Raw genomic sequence first — 17,763 nt, forward strand, 5'->3', positions numbered from 1 at the left:
CTCCCCCTTGCATTTGCCTTTTTCCCTTCTCCTCCCTAAATAAATGTTGGAGGCAGCTTAGGAGCTGGCTGATTTGAATCTCTTGGAGCAGAGGGAGGTAACTGGAAGCAGAACTGGTGTTTTATTGTAGTTTTAGTTGCTTAAACGCAGCTTGGGTTGTATGTATACAGATATTTCTGTGTGAAGTAAAACATGGTTGAAAGGCAGCAGGAAGATCCAGGCGGCAAGGACAGCTTAGACAAATGTGTGTCATCCGCATACTGTCTAACAAGAATGAGAGATGAGGAAACGTTACAGCTGTACGCTGCTCAGGCCAAGCTCTCAGCTGGTTTATCTGCAGTGTTGACTTGGGTTTGCCATATGTTTGTAATCTCTCATTGAGAGCCAAAATCCTCAGGGTTGTGGAAACTTGTAAAAACTGCCGAACAACGTACACGAATTTTCCATCCAAATATTAGGCCGATCATCTTGGTAACCAAAACCTTTTATATTGTAAAAGATTTGTTCATGCTGTTTCTTTCCATTGCTGAGGTGTTTGGATTCGGTGCTGATGGCCACGCTGTAGCCCTTCCCCATGGATGGCGAATCCCTTGCAAATCCTTTCCCTCTTTCCTCTCTGGTCTTTCTAGTAATAGGCTTGATGCTAATGTGAGGCCAATTTTTTTTTTTTTCCCTTTGCAAGAAGTCCTGTATTTTCCTGCCCTTTTCGGAGCTGTCCCCTTTTTTGCAGTAGCAGAAATGCCATGCACCTTCCTGAATGTAGCTGGGTTATTTGTGATCATTCTGCAAACTGGTAACAAGCTTTGCACCCTTGGCCATGCAGCATGGCACGATGCCCTGAGATCCTGATGGAAGCTGGGGCAGCCAGACCAGGGGGTTAGTCCTGGGTATCATTGCAGACATCAGACTATGTAATGTGTGGCTGTCATTGAGGGATCCGAATAATATCACTCTTTGGGAAAAATAATGTATCAGGTAGCAAAAGGATACAGCTGTGATATATCGCCCAGGCAAGGCTAAATGGAGCTGTCAGGCAGACATTTGCTTTTGAATACTGCTGGTGGGTTGAGTTGGGTGGCTCATATTTCTGACAGCACTTTGCTCCAAATATCAAGTCAAAATTCAAATTAAGCATTTTAAGTCAGATCTGAATATTCCACTTCTGGAGACACTATATCTCCTGATGTGAGCAAGACCAGATTGTGAAGTTAGTGAGATGTATCACTTGCATTACTTAATTGATGCTCTAGAGACCTGAATATCTGAAGGTGAACTGGCCCTGAGTTTGGTGTGGGGAGCACTGGGTGTCAGACAAACTCCCTTCATTAACTAGCTTAATGTCTGCAGCAGCAGGAGCCCCAGGATATGAGCCTAACGGGATGTGGTCAAGGAGGGCTGTTGAGGGAAGGAGCCTTTTTCTTCATGTCATCAGTCGAAATGTCCACGCGGATTTTTCCTCTTCTGTGCAGCATATGTGTTTTGCTGGCTTTCTGTCTGCTTATACACACTGGTGCTTGTGCGTATAATTCTGGTGTCACAGGGGGGAATACCTGGCAGAGAGGGGGAACTATTTAACGGGACTTGCCTGGGCTTGAGCTGAGTTAACAGAGGGGGACACTTGGCTGCCTGCAGTGGAGTTGTGCTGCATCCCTGCCCTGTGTCGCCTTGCTGCACCCTGGGCAGAGTTAGACACTGTGCACAAACCCTGCGAGGGTCTGGGTGAGCCTGCCGGCAGCACGGCCAGCCCACAAGCACCAAAGCGCTGTGCTGGGATGCTGCTCTGCCATAACTTGTTCGTACCCTGAGGTGCGTCTTGTGGGTTTAGCTGTTATCCCAGCTAGTGTGACTTCGCATGCAGTTGTTTTGCATGGTGCGTGTAATCCTTCAGGGAAGCTTGCTCAGGTATTTGCTTCCAAATAACTTTTTGGATGAACCAGTTTAAGAAAAAAAAGAATGAAAATGTTGGCAAGCTCTTGATTTAAAGGCTTTCTTTCAGATCATGAATTTCCTGTCTAATGCTTAGTCTTCAGCATGTGCTTGAATGATGGAGATTGGGTGAAGACATCCAGAAAATATAACTGCTGTAGCTAATAAGATGGTATATTCTCCCTGCTGCCCCGGTGCAGACAGCTGATCAACTGTTCGTCTCTGCGTTGAATTAGTGTCTTTGACCAGCAGTACAACATCCTAGCTTTGAAGCTGGTATTAATGTTGTATTTGTAGACGTATTGAAAACTTATTTCATGTTTTTAAAATTGTGATGATTGATTTGTGGGGTGCAGGCTAATACTGATCTGGATCTGAGCAAGTAAGCGAGTACCAGTCCTATTGCCTGCTAATTCTTGTCTCCTTTTCTTTTTCCACAGCTGAACCTGCAGACCTCTTGAAGGTATTAGATTTTCATAATTTACCTGATGGTATAACAAAAACAACAGGGTTTTGCACAAGCAGAAGATCTTCAAAAGAAGCAGATGTTGCTTATAGAGTAACAAAAGATGCTCAGCTTAGTGCACCGACAAAGCAGCTGTATCCTGGTGAGTCCACAGCTTTTTGTCGTATGTAGCCATCTGACCCTTTTTCTCAGATTCCACAGGCATGTATAGGGCACTGCATAATTCCTTCATCTTTTAAGTGTGCTTGCATGCTCCCTTGGCAGGGAGTGATTTTACTGTTTCAGGGGGCTGCAAACTTTCAGTAATCAAATAACATTACAGTAGGTTCTTTTCTTACTGCATTTGTACATAGTGGCGGGTTTCACCACAGAAGATGCGGCCAGTGCCTACATCTGTTCCCTCCTATATTAGAAAGTTTCTACTGTCTCATTATCACACAGTGACATCCAGCTGGGGAGAGAGACTTGGAAGATGCAAAAGAACGCAGACTGTTTTGTTCTGCGTTTGTGGAGTGCCAAGCACAGTAGGGTCTTATTCTGTGGCTGTGGTGTCTCTCATAACACAAATAATCACCATATAAAAATAATAGACTGCCCCACAAGAACAGATGTCCCAAGAACAGTTGTTTGAAGAAATCGGAGGTTCATTAGAGAATGCCACTAAGATGTGGGAGTTCATAAAGCCCTTGAAGAGCTTGTGGGCTACTATTTCATTTGTCACTGAGGATGCACTGGAGCTTAATTTTTTAGGCCAAGAGACAATCACTACTGTGGAGTAAAATGTGCTCGTAAAAAGGCTGGACATAATTATGGACCTAAACCTTCTCAGTGCCTGAGAGCTTCAGTCTTGAACATGTAGTCAACATCAGAATTCTTCCTTCCAAAGCCATACAGGAGCACTGCTGTATCCCTGATTTACAGGGGAGGGTGCAAGGGTGCTGGGACTAGGCATGGTGGGATTTTCTGGGTTTGGTGAGAAAAGCGCCTTTGCTGAGAGAGGTTTAGCAACAAGGCAGAAAGATGCTGCATGTAACTCATCTGTGAAGCAGTAACTTAAGCAAAGCAGGTGCATGCATTCTCCTTTGGTGTTTGTGAAAGAATTAATGACATAAAATGCATTAGCTAAATCAGAGGTAATGTGGCATGCCACTACCAATTCTTTTTAATTAACTTGCTGTATCTATCAGACCCAGGCTGTCAATGGCCTAAATGAGGACTCGGAGGTGAACTGCCGATGCGCTTGCATCTTCCAGTCCTCTGTTTCTTTCATTGCATGTGTTATTACTGAGGTTATTTTCAGACTTCATTATTACCCTGCTGTGACAATTAGCAGGTGAATTATATTTACTCCGTGGTGAGCAGGAGCATGCCCTGTGTCTTGCATACAAACTGAGAGTCTGACATGAAGATGAGATCAGCTGTGGGCTGGTAGCCCTTTGTCGCCTGGTCAACCCTTAGCAAAGGACCTGCTTGCTTTTTTTTTTTTTTTTTTTTTTTTAGCCCTGTTTCAGCATGTGCAGAACAGTGTATTTGTTTTTATTGCTGCCCAAGGCAGGACAGTCTTTTCTGACCATAGATAATACATCAAGTGTCCAGCTGCACCCCTCTGCCAGGCTGTACCTTCACATCCCAGAGGGCTGTGCCCTGTGGATATGGGGAATATTTGTCCCAAGGACAGGCTGCAAGTGCCCTGCAGTGGCCTCTGAGCCCATCCTTCTGTCCCAAGGCAAGATCAGCCCAACCTCCCCAGCATGTGTTGAACAGCTTTTGTGTGCTCTTTCTGTGTGTCTGAAATGACTCCAAGTGTTAGCCCAGCTGGTATCTTCAGGCTCAGAAGCACTTGAAGAAATGGTTCCAGCTGGGAACATACAGCTGTAGTGGATTCGAGAGCTTTCCAGTATTGCTGTAGCCAATTGTGTTACGGAAACCGGCTAACAGTGGTGACCTCAAGATACATAAAAAAAAAAAGGATAGAGTATTCTGGCTAATTGTCATAAAAAAGAGACTGGATGATACCCCTTGTGACAAAGGTTAACACAAAACAGCGTGAAGAACTGAATCGTGGTCACGGGGGAGGACTCAGCATTGTAGATTTTCTTGGGTTTGTCCCATCTTCCTACTTGCATGTCCTCACCGAGTTTTCAGTTTGCATCTACTGTCTTCCTTGGGTGAGAAGATCTGGATGGTGTTTCCCTGGTGTCATCAAGCAACTTTTCAATCATTTCATCATCTGGACAACCACAGGGTGGTTGAAGAAGCCCTGTCTCCAGAGACTTCCAAAGTCATTGAGTCTGTTCTGCTGCTTGCTAAGGAGATGGAAGGCAAGAATGAAGTGAAGAACCCCCAGTGTTTTCCATCAGATCAACAGATGTTTTCTCAGTACATCTCCATAACTAGATGTGACTTCAGCTCACACCACCAAATGAATGAGAGAGGAGATAAAGATAACAGAGTAATTGCAGTGCAATGTACCAGGGGAAATGTGGTTTTAGTGATTTCGTGTTAACAGGCGGGTGGGTTGTAGCATAACTTTCCCTCTCTGCTATAGAGCACCCTAGGCAAATGTACACTGCACATAATATTTTGTGCTAATTAGAAGTCAGTGCTTTTCTAAGATGGTAATTTTATGGGCTTTGCATTCTGCTGCCACAGCCACAGCCAGCAAAGCAAGATATATCTATATATATATTTTAGAAAGCTTGTCTGTTTTTTCAAGCTCACAAGAGTGAGAAAATCTGCTGAGATGCTCTTTGTCCTTGCTCCCTAAAGTTCTGCTTCCCAGCAAAAACCATGCTCTTCCAGCGGAGGCAAGAAAGGCAAAGTTTTCAGTGGCAGCCAGCAAAATGTCATTTGCATTCTTCTAGCAAACTCTGTATTCTCCACACTGCTTGTGGGTGTCTGCATATATATATATGTATACACATGTTTAAAAAGAGCTCAAAAATCTCTATTATAGCTTGAACAGTCATCTCTGAGGAAAACAAGCCAATCCAAAACTGAGAGTCTTCTCAGATGAAGAAAAAGGCCAGAAGTTGGTGACACTGTTGAAGAGCTGTTTCCTTTGAAAAGTGGCCCTGGAAATGATACCATCTCGCACAGCAGATCCACTTTGTGTTTGTGTCAGGAACTGGATCAGCTCATTGTTTTTGCTGATTTTTTGCTATTTAAGCAGCTAAAGCTTTCCTGTTCTGCCCAGATCAGCAGCAGGGCTCTTTATTTTGGGCTGTGTTGGGATACACCTGCAGAATCTGGGTTAGGGACAGCTGGAACCTTCTTCCTATTTTGAAGACCATGAGATTGTACCAAAGCTTTTTATCCCTGGTTGTGGTCCTTAGGAAAGAAGGAACTCAGCCTGGCTCTACTGGTTTGCATATTGGGGCATAGCACAGATGCAGTCTGCTCGAGTGAAGCTAGTGACATCGGTGTGCTGTGCAGGGAGCCACGTGGGATGGAGGGATCTGTGCCCACCCTGCACCTCCTCAGCAATTTCTGTGGCTCCATCTGCGAAATTGGAGTCTTAACCCTTTGCTGCCTTGCAGGAGGCTGAGTGTAGTGAATTTGAAAGGATTTGGCCATGGGGTAAAAGAGTGATGCTGAGCCAAATTCAGCATTGGTGCAGTGCCGTTCAGTGATGGATGTGCCACATCTCCCAGCATGAGCTCATTTGAAGTGAATCAAATATAAGGGCTTAATCCCAAACCCTTTGTTGGGGTGGGGGGGTGTCTCCATTGTCTTTAAGGGGATTTGGGTCAATTTCTATGTGCTTCATATATTTATTATGATGTATTTATTAGTATCGCTGTCTGTGTGGATGTGTTTTCATACATCATTCAATAGCCTGGGTCATTTCTGGCTATGACAGTGAAGGCATTGTTATTTTGCCAGGACAGCAGAGCAGTAACAGAGTAATGTCAGCTATAATTCATCCATTATGGTTATTTGGGTTGAGAAACTCACATCACCATGGAGACATTTTAATAATAATGAAAAAAAATTTAAAAGCAGCTTTTTAATGAGTTGGCAGCTTGTCCAAGTTGAAAGGTACTGTATTGTGGATTCATAATGAAATTTTGGACATGAACTATTTTACATAAAAGGCCCAAAACTGTAGCTTGTAATTGGAACCAGGAAGGCGTATGGTCTTGATTCAGCTCTACAGGAGGATTTGTATACGGCAAGAGGGAGATAAAGCTCAGTGCATCCTATGGGAGGCACAATAATCAGATGCCTGCATTTGCAAAATATCTGGGTCTGTGTCCTAGGGGGAAATCAGGCTATAATCATGGCATTTAATTACTGCCTGCGAGTCCTCTATTCAGGATACTGCTTTGTGCTTCTTTCCAAATGTTATTTAACTAAGGTGAGGAATATTAAGTCGGTGCAAACAGTGTGTGTCTCTGTAGGTATCCTCAGAGATCTCCCTCGGTTTCTGCTGTTTGCACAAGCTGTTTGTAGCAGTGCTGTGGTTTGATGCAACCCAGCCTGCCCGTGCCTCCTGCCTCCTCCACCACCGGGTGATGCAGCCCTGTGCTAGGCAGCTAGAGGCATTTAAAACACTGGTTTGTTAACAAAAGTTAAAGCAACTCCCAGGCAAAAGAGGAAAGCTCTTGGCCTCTTAGCGTTTGAACTCGCTAGCTTTGCTGTGGTTGGAAGAATTCCCTGCTCCCATCTTCCTGGTCCCCTCCCTGGGTCAAAATCCCTGATGCAGCCTTGGGATACCATCTAAGAAAAGCCTGAAAGGGTTAAAGGGGATCTATTTGAAGCTTGTGGGCACTGAGCTTGACATTTTTTTGTGGTTTATGCAGCTCTGCATCTGCAGTTTAAAACTGCTCCATTGTGGTGTTCCCTTCCCTGCGTGCTGCCGGCTGCCACACATGTGGACAGTCCCGGCACACACCCCACTGCGCCCGTGGCGGGGCTGCCCCACTTTACTCTGCCCTGCCATGGTTTAAGATTTCTCAAGCCGATACCCAGGGGTACAATGCAATCCTTGTTTTTGAAAGCCTGGACCTTAAAGGAAAGATAGCCTTCAAGTCTCACGCTGCTGACATCCAGCATCGAGGAGGTTATGGGCTGTGTGTACCCTCTGTTTCAATGGGTGCCGTTTCCAATAATTTGCTCAAGAAAGCTCCCTTACCAATACTTCTGGTGTTTTTAAGATGTTCTGTTTGGGATATTCATCCAGGCTTTTCCATTTGGGTTTGTCTTTCCAGTCCGAATGGCAGCGAAAACCCAAGCAGGGGAGTTATATGCTGCACAGGGTGTGACTTGATGCCCATATTGACCTGAAATTTAAAATGTATTTGTCTGGTGTTGCAGGGGATTGACCCTTCTGCTGCACAGAGCTTTGCCTCTGTACTGACAGTACCGCTCCGTACTTTATTTGCTTTAATCCTCCAAACCTTGCCAAACTACAGACAGGAATCACCTGACATCAGACAGAGTTGCTTTCCTGAGTGGAGAAAAAGCTGGGAAATTTGTTACGTGCTTTTTAATAGGCAGACAAATTATTTGCCAGATTTATTTCTGTGTTCAGATTCTTGTGTCTGCACCACCGCTGAAAGCCAAAGCCACAGAATGCTCTGTTCTTGTCTGGAATAGGCAAAACCTGATGCAACTTCCCTACTCCTTAAATAAAACCCTTCAATATTGTGTGTGCCTAAATGGCACAGGATGCTTAATTTCCTCCATCCCTCTGACATCTTAAGTTAATTTGGGAACCTCATGGTATACGACAAAAAGTTTTTTGCCATGTCTCATAAAAAGCTCTAGAGCATACTAAGGAAGGCTTAGGTGCAAATAATACAGATGTAAATGGACAGCTTTTTCAGAATGTCTCTTTCCCCAGCTCTATGGGCTGATCCCAAAACACTAGACCCCTTGCCATCCTTTGCTCACAAGTTCAAATGTGGGATGGCTTTTGGCACTGTGCCAGGTCGCAGTAAGGGCTGGAAAAAGGTTTTCTTATCATAAACGAATGATCCTTAGAGGTGCTGAGTTCTGTGCTTGGGTTTGTAACGTGCCATTAGAGCAGGTAGACCTTGGAGGACACTGCTCTACACCAGCTTTGCTGGTGCAGTCTGCTTGGGGTTGCAGCTCATCCCAACCCTGTATCACAACAGGCTTTGGGGGAAAGCCAGATCTTCACCTGGCAACTAAGATGCCACCCTGTATAAATTCTTAGGGTTGCAGATGTGCATGCATCTGGAGAGAGAAACCAGAGGTCTCCCCATGGGTTATTAGACAACGGGACTGTTTCTGTAAGGTTTAATTTTCAAGGAAAACCTGACTAACCTCTTTGCTTTTCCACTCCAGCTTCCCCATTCCCAGAGGACTTCTCCATTCTAACCACTGTAAAAGCGAAGAAAGGAGGTCAGTCCTTCTTGATCTCAATTTACAATGAGCAAGGGATCCAGCAAATTGGTGTGGAGTTGGGTAGATCTCCTGTATTCCTGTATGAAGACCATACAGGAAAGCCAGGCCCAGAAGACTATCCTCTCTTTAGAGGCATTAACCTAGCAGATGGCAAGTAAGTGAAATTTTGTGCACAAAGGAAAAAAAAACGGTACTTTGTTTATGTCAATGCCAGCATGTTGCAAACTGTGTAAAATAGGAGTCGTGCATATATAAATGTACATACACACTTGACTGCTGCCCAGTGTCCCATTTTTGAGCTTTGCCCTCCGGTGAATATATGCTGCACGTATAAAAGGTGTGAATCACCGGTCAGTACAAATTGTCTTGACACTTGTGGAGAGGCAGGAGTACTGCTGACTTGTGCTGCAAAGGGCCTTAAGAAATCAGTTTGTCTTGCAAAATCCACACTGAATTTTTTGCAGGACTTAAGGAGGGTGGAAAGAGGGGGATAGGCAGGGAGTTACTGGTGTGGTTTCTTTCTTCTGCCTCTTGTTGAAGCCAGAACTGGCACCCTCCTACCTGTTTTGGAGGGATGAGAAGTGAATGGCATCATCTGTCAATACAGCCTTTCTATTTCTAATGCAATCTTTAGGGTCTGCCCAAGGATGATTTTCACATGTTTGCAGACGATGGCTGGCATGAAGGTTTGCAGAATATCGCTTTATGAAAGCTTCACTGTTGTGCAGTCATTACCTTGTTCTTGAAAGCCCAAGGCTCTGTTTAATACATTTGTGGACTGTATTCTTCTAGGTGGCACAGAGTAGCTATCAGCGTGCAGAAGAAAAATGTCACCTTGATTCTGGACTGTAAAAAGAAGATAACCAAGTTCTTGGACCGAAGTGACCATCCCATCATTGACGTCAATGGCATCATTGTATTTGGAACAAGGATATTGGATGAGGAAGTCTTTGAGGTAAGTCATGACAATGAGCAGGTCTGAAGATGTTCCACAGAGATGATGAGCTGGGTTCTGGCTGATGAGGTATTTACAGCTCATCTTTTGAAACTAGTATTGGATTTTTGCGTAACAGAACACCATGGTATGTAATCTGAATTTTATAATATTATTTTATTTTTAGTTTTTGTTTTGACTAGGTAAATATTTTCTGTAGTAGTGATGAAAGCAGTGGGCCAGATGACTGACTGGAGTGAGCTCCTCTGCTTTTATGCCCTTGCACTGGTTCTAGACCAGCTCCTGCCCTGGGATTTTGTAGGTCTGTAGCTGTTGTGCTCTCGGCTCATTTAGCATGGGAAGGGCTCGTGAGGTTTTCATTCATCCCTGTGTTATGATCTGGATAAAGTTGCAGGGGCAGTAAATGAAGGCTGAGGAAAGAAGCTCACCTGCAAGTCACAGCTCTCCCTGGGGCTGTTGGAATTTGCTCTTTTCCCATGCCTTGGCCATTGATTCTTGGTTTCTTGCACCATGGCATAAGGGGACTCTCCTCGACAGCTTGTTTGGCAGCCCTGTCACCTCCCACGCGGCAACTGCTTTTAAAAAGCAAACCAAAATCGTGATGGGTGGCATGTTCCCATGAGCTCTTCTGATTTAAGCAAAGAGAGAGAGGATTATTTATAGACAAGGTACATATGGTAGTCTTCCCATAGTTCAGCAACTAGTTTAATACATATATTTCACTAGCAATCTCAACTTCTGTGGTCTGCTGCACTTCTGAGGCTTTCAAGTATATAAGAATCTTGTCTCTGGTCTTTCTTGCAAGGTAGAATTGCTTCCCTGAAATCAGCGCCAGTGCAGTGAAGTGTAAACTCAGACCTATTAATCTCCATCTCCTTACTTTTATTGCATTTATGTGGAGGAAGAGCTGTATCTCATGGGCCTCCCTGACCCAGCAAGGGATGGGGAACGTCTCTTATCAGTGGATAATTACAGCCATAGCGAAGCCAGCTCTTGTCTGCATTTTGCTGTTGCTCGGGAGGAGGGTTCCAGTCTGTTTAGCATTACCAACATCTGGGAGCTGGTCTGCTGTAAACAGAGCAAGAATGCATGGGCTGACCCTTGCTGCCAAAATCCCAGTTACAGAGTTAGAGCTGAATCTCTAAATTGTATTCAATTAATAGACATTCCCTGGGAAGTTTAACAATTAAAACGGAAAGTAAAAGCTGGGTTTAATGGCCACTGGAGTGTCTTTTGCAAGTGTGGGACATTCTGCCAAAAATTTCAGCACTGGTTGCCTTATTTTAAGTGGAGTTGTTATATAAATTGGGGAGCCACTTAGAGATCTTGTAGCACCTCCAAACTGGATAAGAAACCTGCACTTTAGACTACTTCCTTTTGCAAAGTAACACCGTTTCCAAAACTGCTCCTGAAGCTTGAGATGTTCCGGGGTGGCTTTTATCACTCACCTGAATTTAGGACCGCTGATCCCCCTGCCAGGCAAGGGGATGCACATTTACGGGTGGCAGAGCTCTCCCAGCTCTGCTGTCAGCCCATCCCATGGGGCTGGCCACAGCTCCCCTGCTGAAAAGGACTTACCTGGGAGGTACCAGCTCAGAGGGCTTATGAAACCTCCTCAGTCCTGGGAGGTGGGGTAAAACAGAGCAGGTGTTCCCCTCCACTGGAGCCTGTCCTGGGTACGGGATGTAGTTACAAGATCATTGCAGGCGCTTACAGAGAACTGGACAATTACCAAGCATGTTTTTTCCTCTATCTTTTATGTACTGATGCTGTGCAGCATGTATATAAAAAGCCACCTCTAGTTCTGGTATTTGCCCTTTTTTCTTTTGTAATGCTCATCAGGCAAAGAGGGTTTTCGGCATATCCACACACAGGCTAATCAAGATGCCAGCAGCTTTACATGAATGTAATTAATAGGTTTCATGAAGGCAGTGGACTATAACCTAATTTCCTTCATATCTCAGCAACTTTATTTCCTCTGGCCCTTCCTTTCTTCTTTCTGCAAGCCTAAGCAGAACCAAGCAAACCCATTTCTCTATAGGGGAAAATTGTGGCTCAAAACAGTGGGAAATGTGTGTAAACTGTTAAAGTTAGGTTTTCCTGGAAAGCTGATAATTTTTGGACTGAATGCACAATGATGAGAGATGAAGCCGTTGCATCCTGCAGGCGACTGCTCTGCAAACCTTAGCTAAGAAGATGTTCCCCAGGTCTTTTTGGGACCTGTGGAGTTGCCCGGCTTTTACATGTTTGTTGCTTTTTTTGCTGGCAATGAAAATAACCCAGTTTAGCTGGGAGTGGGATGGGAGGGCTGGGACGGGCTGTGCCTCAGCACGAATCAGCGAGAGCTGTAAGTAGTGGGAGTTCACTCTTCCTTGTCAGGGCTGAAATCAAATAAAACCCCAAACGCTTTTTGTTTTGTTTTGAAAATTGTAATTATTCAAGCTCGGGGGTCTAGCTGGGGTCGCAAGTGGAGCAGCCCTGCTGCATTCATCCCTCGAGTGCCCCGATGGGGACTCCCTTGCTCGTGCTCTGCTGCAGAAAAAGCCTGGCAGGGAAGGTTAGAGAAGTTTCAAAATATTTCTCTAGCACAACATTCTTCCAGTGGAAAAAACCCCCTACTTCCTCTCATTAAAATTCAATTAGTTTGGAGGCTGTGTGGATCTCTCTGTACGGCTGGGGGAATGCTGGGTAGGTTTGAAAAGGGGCCAAGCCCGGAGCCTAGGTTATACAAGTTAAGTTTTGTGCTGAGCTGTTGTTCAAAACAGAAGTTTACAAATGTCAGGACAGGCTCTCACGCCGGGGTTGGGAAGTGGTGGCCGGCTTCAAGCTGTGACTGAGAGGATGCTGTTGTGAGACAGCAAAGGGCTTTTTGCAGGGGAAGGGGAGAAAAGAAATAGCCCATGGTGCGGGATAAACACTTTCTCTCCGCTTGCAGGCTGTAGTAAGCAGCGTTCCTGTGGCTGTAGCAGTGCTGGAAGGAAGTTAGAAGACATGTGAATGTTATCTCATTTTTAGAGGGATTAACTGTTTCTTTTGATGTGCTTTTCTTAAACATGCATTAGAAACAAAGTCCTAGCACAGTCTAATGATTAGGCGTAGGAACAGAGAGAGGATGAAGTTTGGGAAAGTCCCTTTCCCAGAAAGCAAAGCATCTTCTGCTTGAAACCCAGGGAGACTTTCCAAAAAATCCCAGGGATGTGATGACCCTGCTCCTGCCTCCACTCTGCAGCGATGCGCCTCAGGAGCTGCCTCGTGCCTGTGGTCATTGCAGGAGTCACCTTTTTGTGCAGGACCCTATCAGTTCTTGCATGGGTAACGAGAAACTGGAGCTGTGAGCCCGTCCCTGCTGGCAGCAGGGTGTGGATCCCAGAGCTGAGCTGTCAGCCTTTGCTTGGGCTGATCCCTGGTAGCCTGTGCTGGTGTAAGAAGAGCCGAGAATAAGTTGAGCAACTGTCAGGCCAACACTTTGCCTGCCCGAGGGTTTACTTGGCTGTTGTAAGTATGCTTCTGCTGCACATTGCGCCCATCAAACTTGGCTGTAGGCTATTGGGGTGCTTTGTGGGCTTTCATCTGAGATCGTCCGTGGAGGATGCTCATGCCAAGGAATTTCTGCTCCATGCGCAAGTTGTCACTGGGATCAGGGGACAGCATCTAACTCCTTGGGGCTTGCTCCTTCCCTCACAGTGAGCAGTCAGCCTTGCATACGGTCTCTTTCCCACCCCTAACCAAAGCCTGACAAAATTCTGACATCTTTAGCCACAACGGCATGAAGCTCACATAATCCATTTGGCCACCGTGTCCCAGGACCACAGGGATGGTACCTCCCCATGGGGTGGCTTTTTCCAACCTGCTGTTTGCCGTGGTGGTCTGGTGGAAAAGCAGTTCAGCTGGCTCTGGGCTGGAGAAGTTCTGGGTTAGCAGATGTGGGTTGAAACAAAGTTCAGACCCTGGCTCAGTAAGGTCACTGGGCTGCGTTTCAGTCCTGGAAGAGTCTGTATTACAGCAGTGAACTGAGAAATCCCATAACCCACAGCTGGAGGATCTTTATGCGTGGAAAGTGCTGCACAGTGTCTGTGGCAGGTAAATGTTACTGTCTCTGGGCTGCATTAGGTGAACTTCACCCCTTTGTGATGGTCTTTTGAAGCATCTCATGTAGTCCCATGGAAAGAAGTTTAGTTCTTGCAGTATTGTGTGGTCCAGCCCTGTTCTACTGCTCAGCATTACTCTGTAGACCAGCGCTTCACAGCGATGGGCTGATGAACAAAATGAAATTTGTTCAGATCTTGCCAAAGTCCCAGATGGTGACATATTTCATATTTCTGCTAGATATCCCATTTTGTCTTCTGATCTGTCAGGAAGAGGCTATTGCGTGAGGCTGCTGTGCTGACAGTGTGCACCTGGCTGGCAGAGCTGGCCATGGCATCATTAAAATTGTGGTGTGGGTGTTTTGGTAAAATTGCAGAGGACACCCTAACAACAGGCAAGTCCATTTGATGTAAATTATACTTGGTTCACCTGTTTAAAATCTTGCAGCACTGTCCCACAAGGTAACTGGTGTTTTGACCCTCTGGAAATAACATTGGTTCGCAGCGGTGTCTGGTATTGGTGTAGATGATATTAGTTTTCCCATAAGTGGAAAAGCTCAGTGCATGTCTGTATTGCTTTTCAAGCTTTATGTCCTTTTCTGCTGGCTCCTTTGGAGACAAGAGGAGCTTATTTTGCCCAGCTGAGTGCCGTAACTGTGTCTCATTGCTCTAGCTGGTACTGTAAAACTAAGTGGTTTCCTCTGATCCTGCCAAACATGGTGCAAAGTGAGAGGGTCCCAGACACCTGCAGACACCATCCTGCCACCACCATGAAACCCTGAGGGGCTGACAAATTATTTGTTGTTAGTTTGTGCCAAAGCTTGTCCTGGGTTGAGATATGGTGTGCTGCTGGGGTTTTGATGATGCTGAAAGGATGGTGCTTTTTATTTTCTTTCCTCCTTTGTGTTTTTGAAGACCACTGGTGAAATCAAGACATCCAGAAATGGAGGGAAAGCAATTTGTGCCGGGATGAGCCAGAAAGCCTGGGCAAGGTGCCAGAGGTGCTCTTAGGGCTGTTGAATGTTTCAAGGTGCAACAAGACAAAGCAGAATAGACGCTTCAATGCTCTTAGCAGAGACATTGGGGCCGTTCAGGTGCTGTGTTGCTCTTGGGTTGAAATGCCAGCTCTCTTTTCATCTTCTGCCTTGTTTACACTTAAAGAACAATTATCACTGCGGTTGATAATCCCAGATTTCATTTCACTATTGTCAGGCTTTTCACCCTCCCTTCCCATGCTCTTGGCTGTAGCATTTCCAGCTCTGGAAAGTGCTCTGATTTTTAAAGTTTCTGTATGTTATTTTTCTCAGACACCTCTGAGGTTATAAGATTATTATCAATAGCTTTTGCCTTAGCGAAAGGTGTACAAATGAAAATAGGTTCCTATACATGTAGGTGCATCTTAGGGTATTTTTTTGGTGTTTGAGCGTGGAAAAATTTAGGAGCCCCTTCTTGCAGGCAGATCTGCTGTAAGCATGTACACATAGCCTCTGTCTACTACTGTGGGAGGCTGGGGCAAGGCAGACTGGTGGTAACTGCAAAATTTGCAGACTTCTGAGCTCACAGGGACAAACATACCATGGGAGCCTCGGGGCTGAATCCATGCCTGAGTCACATCTAGATGCAAGCTTGCTTTGGCACGGCTGTCTTGGCTGTTCCTGCTGCTGGGGGGGTCTTGTGCAAATATAAACAGCAGTGCCGAGGTGTGAAGTGTGAGGGAACACTTATTTGTGTACAGGAGGAAGCACCAAGGTCCCCAATATCTTCAAACCATCATAATGGCCTCGCTGAGTTCAGTGAGGCTTCTCATGAGCGTGGCATGGAACCCATCATGTTCTGTAAGACCTGGGCTTAGCCCAGAGGGTCAGGAAAGAACTGGGCAGAGCTCGTGCTTATTAAGTTTTTGTTAACTTTCAAAAAGCAATTTGTTTTAATTAATTAGTTGTTGGGTTTTTTTTACTAAGGTGAATTTCTCTGTCAAGATGCGCCACAGATCCATGCTCCCGTGTATTTTTCCCTTCCTCGGCAGACTGCTGAAAGAAGCTAATTTACAGTTCTGGCTGCCTGCTTTCCTGGTCCTGCCAAATCTGATTTCACCTCTTTTGCTGTAGAGCATTTCAGGGAGTGCAAAGAGTCAATGTTTTACACCACCAGCATATACCATGGTGTGAGATGATGGAAAATAAAACATTCTGAGCCAGCATTAGGGTTCTTTATTGAAGATGTCTGTAGCTTTCCCCAGTCTCCTAATAATTCTCCATTTAGTCACTGGTTTTCTCGTCATTTCTTCAGCTTTTGTTTTTTTCAAAGGGATCCTCTTGAGCAAAACGGTGCACTTGAGACATATGGATTAAATCACAGAACCAGGTTCTTCCAGAAGAGCAATGCTGCCTAGAAAATGTCTACAATTATTGAAGATTATTCCTCTGGATGGGTTTGCAATTAATAGTGAGATATTTGTGCTAGAGTCCAAGCAATGCAGTCAGTCTAATCAAAACCCAAATGTGATATTTGGCTCGAGTTGGCAAAGTCTCACGCACAGCATCGTCTTACACAGGTGCCCAGGGACGTCATCTGGTTTTATCAGTGTGTCTGTACCGAGGGAGGGGCAGGACTGGATCCAGAATAAGAATTGCAAAACAGCTTGTAAAAGTTAAGTCTGTGCTTCAGGTCGTTTCATTTCAACCCTAAACTGACACCATTTCATCTGACCTCTCACTGTCAGGTGCCAGCAAGGAAAGTGAGAGTTTGCGTGGAAACATCAGATTAATTGTTTGCATACACTTAGCTGAAACTCTTGTTTTTCATTTAGATTTGCCGGGTAATTGCCAGTTTAGCCATCTGGACTGCAGTCAAGATTTGTGACTAGGTCAGGGTTGCCTGTAATGATGTAGCCTTATTAGTCATGATCACAAAATACACATATTTAATGCTTCTAACTTTTCTTGATTTTGGGGGGTGGGGTGGGGATGGGTTCTTTTGGTCAGTGGTAAACTTCATTTCATAAACTGAAAGAAACTGTGCATTGGCATATGTAGGTAATTACTGCAGTTTGCTGGTATCAAATGCCTTCAGGCCTCTGATAGCACACAGCGTGCAGGTAGACATGCTTTATTGTTCAAACAGATCATAAAAGTACTTTTATTGATGTCTAACGGTTATGCAGTGCATCATTTATCTTGTAATATCGCCAGGTTAAAACATCAGCCTAGGAAGCTGCATGGTCGTAGAGCTTCTTGCAGTTTGTCCAGAGTCAAGACCTCCTGGGTCCTCCTGCAAGACGTTTCACCTCGGGATGGGTGCTGTGCAGTGTTACCCTCAAGGCAAAGGGTGCCTTTGGGTGGAGGCTGCTTCTAACTTACAGCATTACCTTGTGCCTGATGGGCTTTGGCTGCTGGGGGTCTGGGGTTCTTTTTGACACCTGTGTGAGTTAATATGAGCAATCCTCCCCCGACCTCTGCAATCAGGGGCATGTGGGGTGTGCTGTAATTAAAAAAAATAAGGTGGAGTGGCCCTTATGCCCTGCTGATCTTGTGTGAGGTGGTGCTAAGGGGAAGCTGTAGTTATCCAAAGCACTCTGTATTCCTGCGTCCAGCAGAGGATGTGCCCAGATGCATATACCAGGGCTTCGTATCTGCATTGCTTCTCAGAAGGGAAGAGTAAAAGGTGATTTAAATGAAGCTGTTACCAGCAAAGGAGAGTCACAGTGCTTTGCACACTGATTTTTGGACCTCCTCTTTTCTTTGCGGACTGTTTTCTGATGCAGGTTGCCTTAACAGCATTGTTAAGGAGATTATTTTTAGGCTTTTGGTTTGGTTTTTTTTGATTCTGCATGGAAGGAGATGGGGAGAAAGCAGAATCCCAGGAAGCCGGGCAGTGTGTAATAGCGGTGTGCCTGGCTGCCTGTCCTGGCCTCAGCGCTGGTGTCTCCCGTTAGCCTAGAAAAGGGGTTTTAGCCC

General features: G+C 45.3%; 1 protein-coding gene across 3 annotated transcripts in view; it reads left to right on the forward strand.

Annotated features, from left to right (window-relative positions):
- Positions 1 to 17,763, forward strand: part of COL5A1 (collagen type V alpha 1 chain) — a 160,401-nt gene that overhangs the window by 35,803 nt on the left and 106,835 nt on the right. For all 3 annotated transcript variants that reach the window (XM_055720341.1, XM_055720342.1, XM_055720343.1), the window contains exons 2-4: positions 2,367 to 2,534; positions 8,708 to 8,921; positions 9,560 to 9,722. In XM_055720341.1, the coding sequence (XP_055576316.1) occupies positions 2,367 to 2,534; positions 8,708 to 8,921; positions 9,560 to 9,722 (545 nt within the window). The remainder of the gene's footprint in view (positions 1 to 2,366; positions 2,535 to 8,707; positions 8,922 to 9,559; positions 9,723 to 17,763) is intronic.

The sequence above is a fragment of the Falco cherrug genome, chromosome 9, assembly GCF_023634085.1.
Source record: "Falco cherrug isolate bFalChe1 chromosome 9, bFalChe1.pri, whole genome shotgun sequence".
In the NCBI taxonomy this organism is placed as follows: domain Eukaryota; kingdom Metazoa; phylum Chordata; class Aves; order Falconiformes; family Falconidae; genus Falco; species Falco cherrug.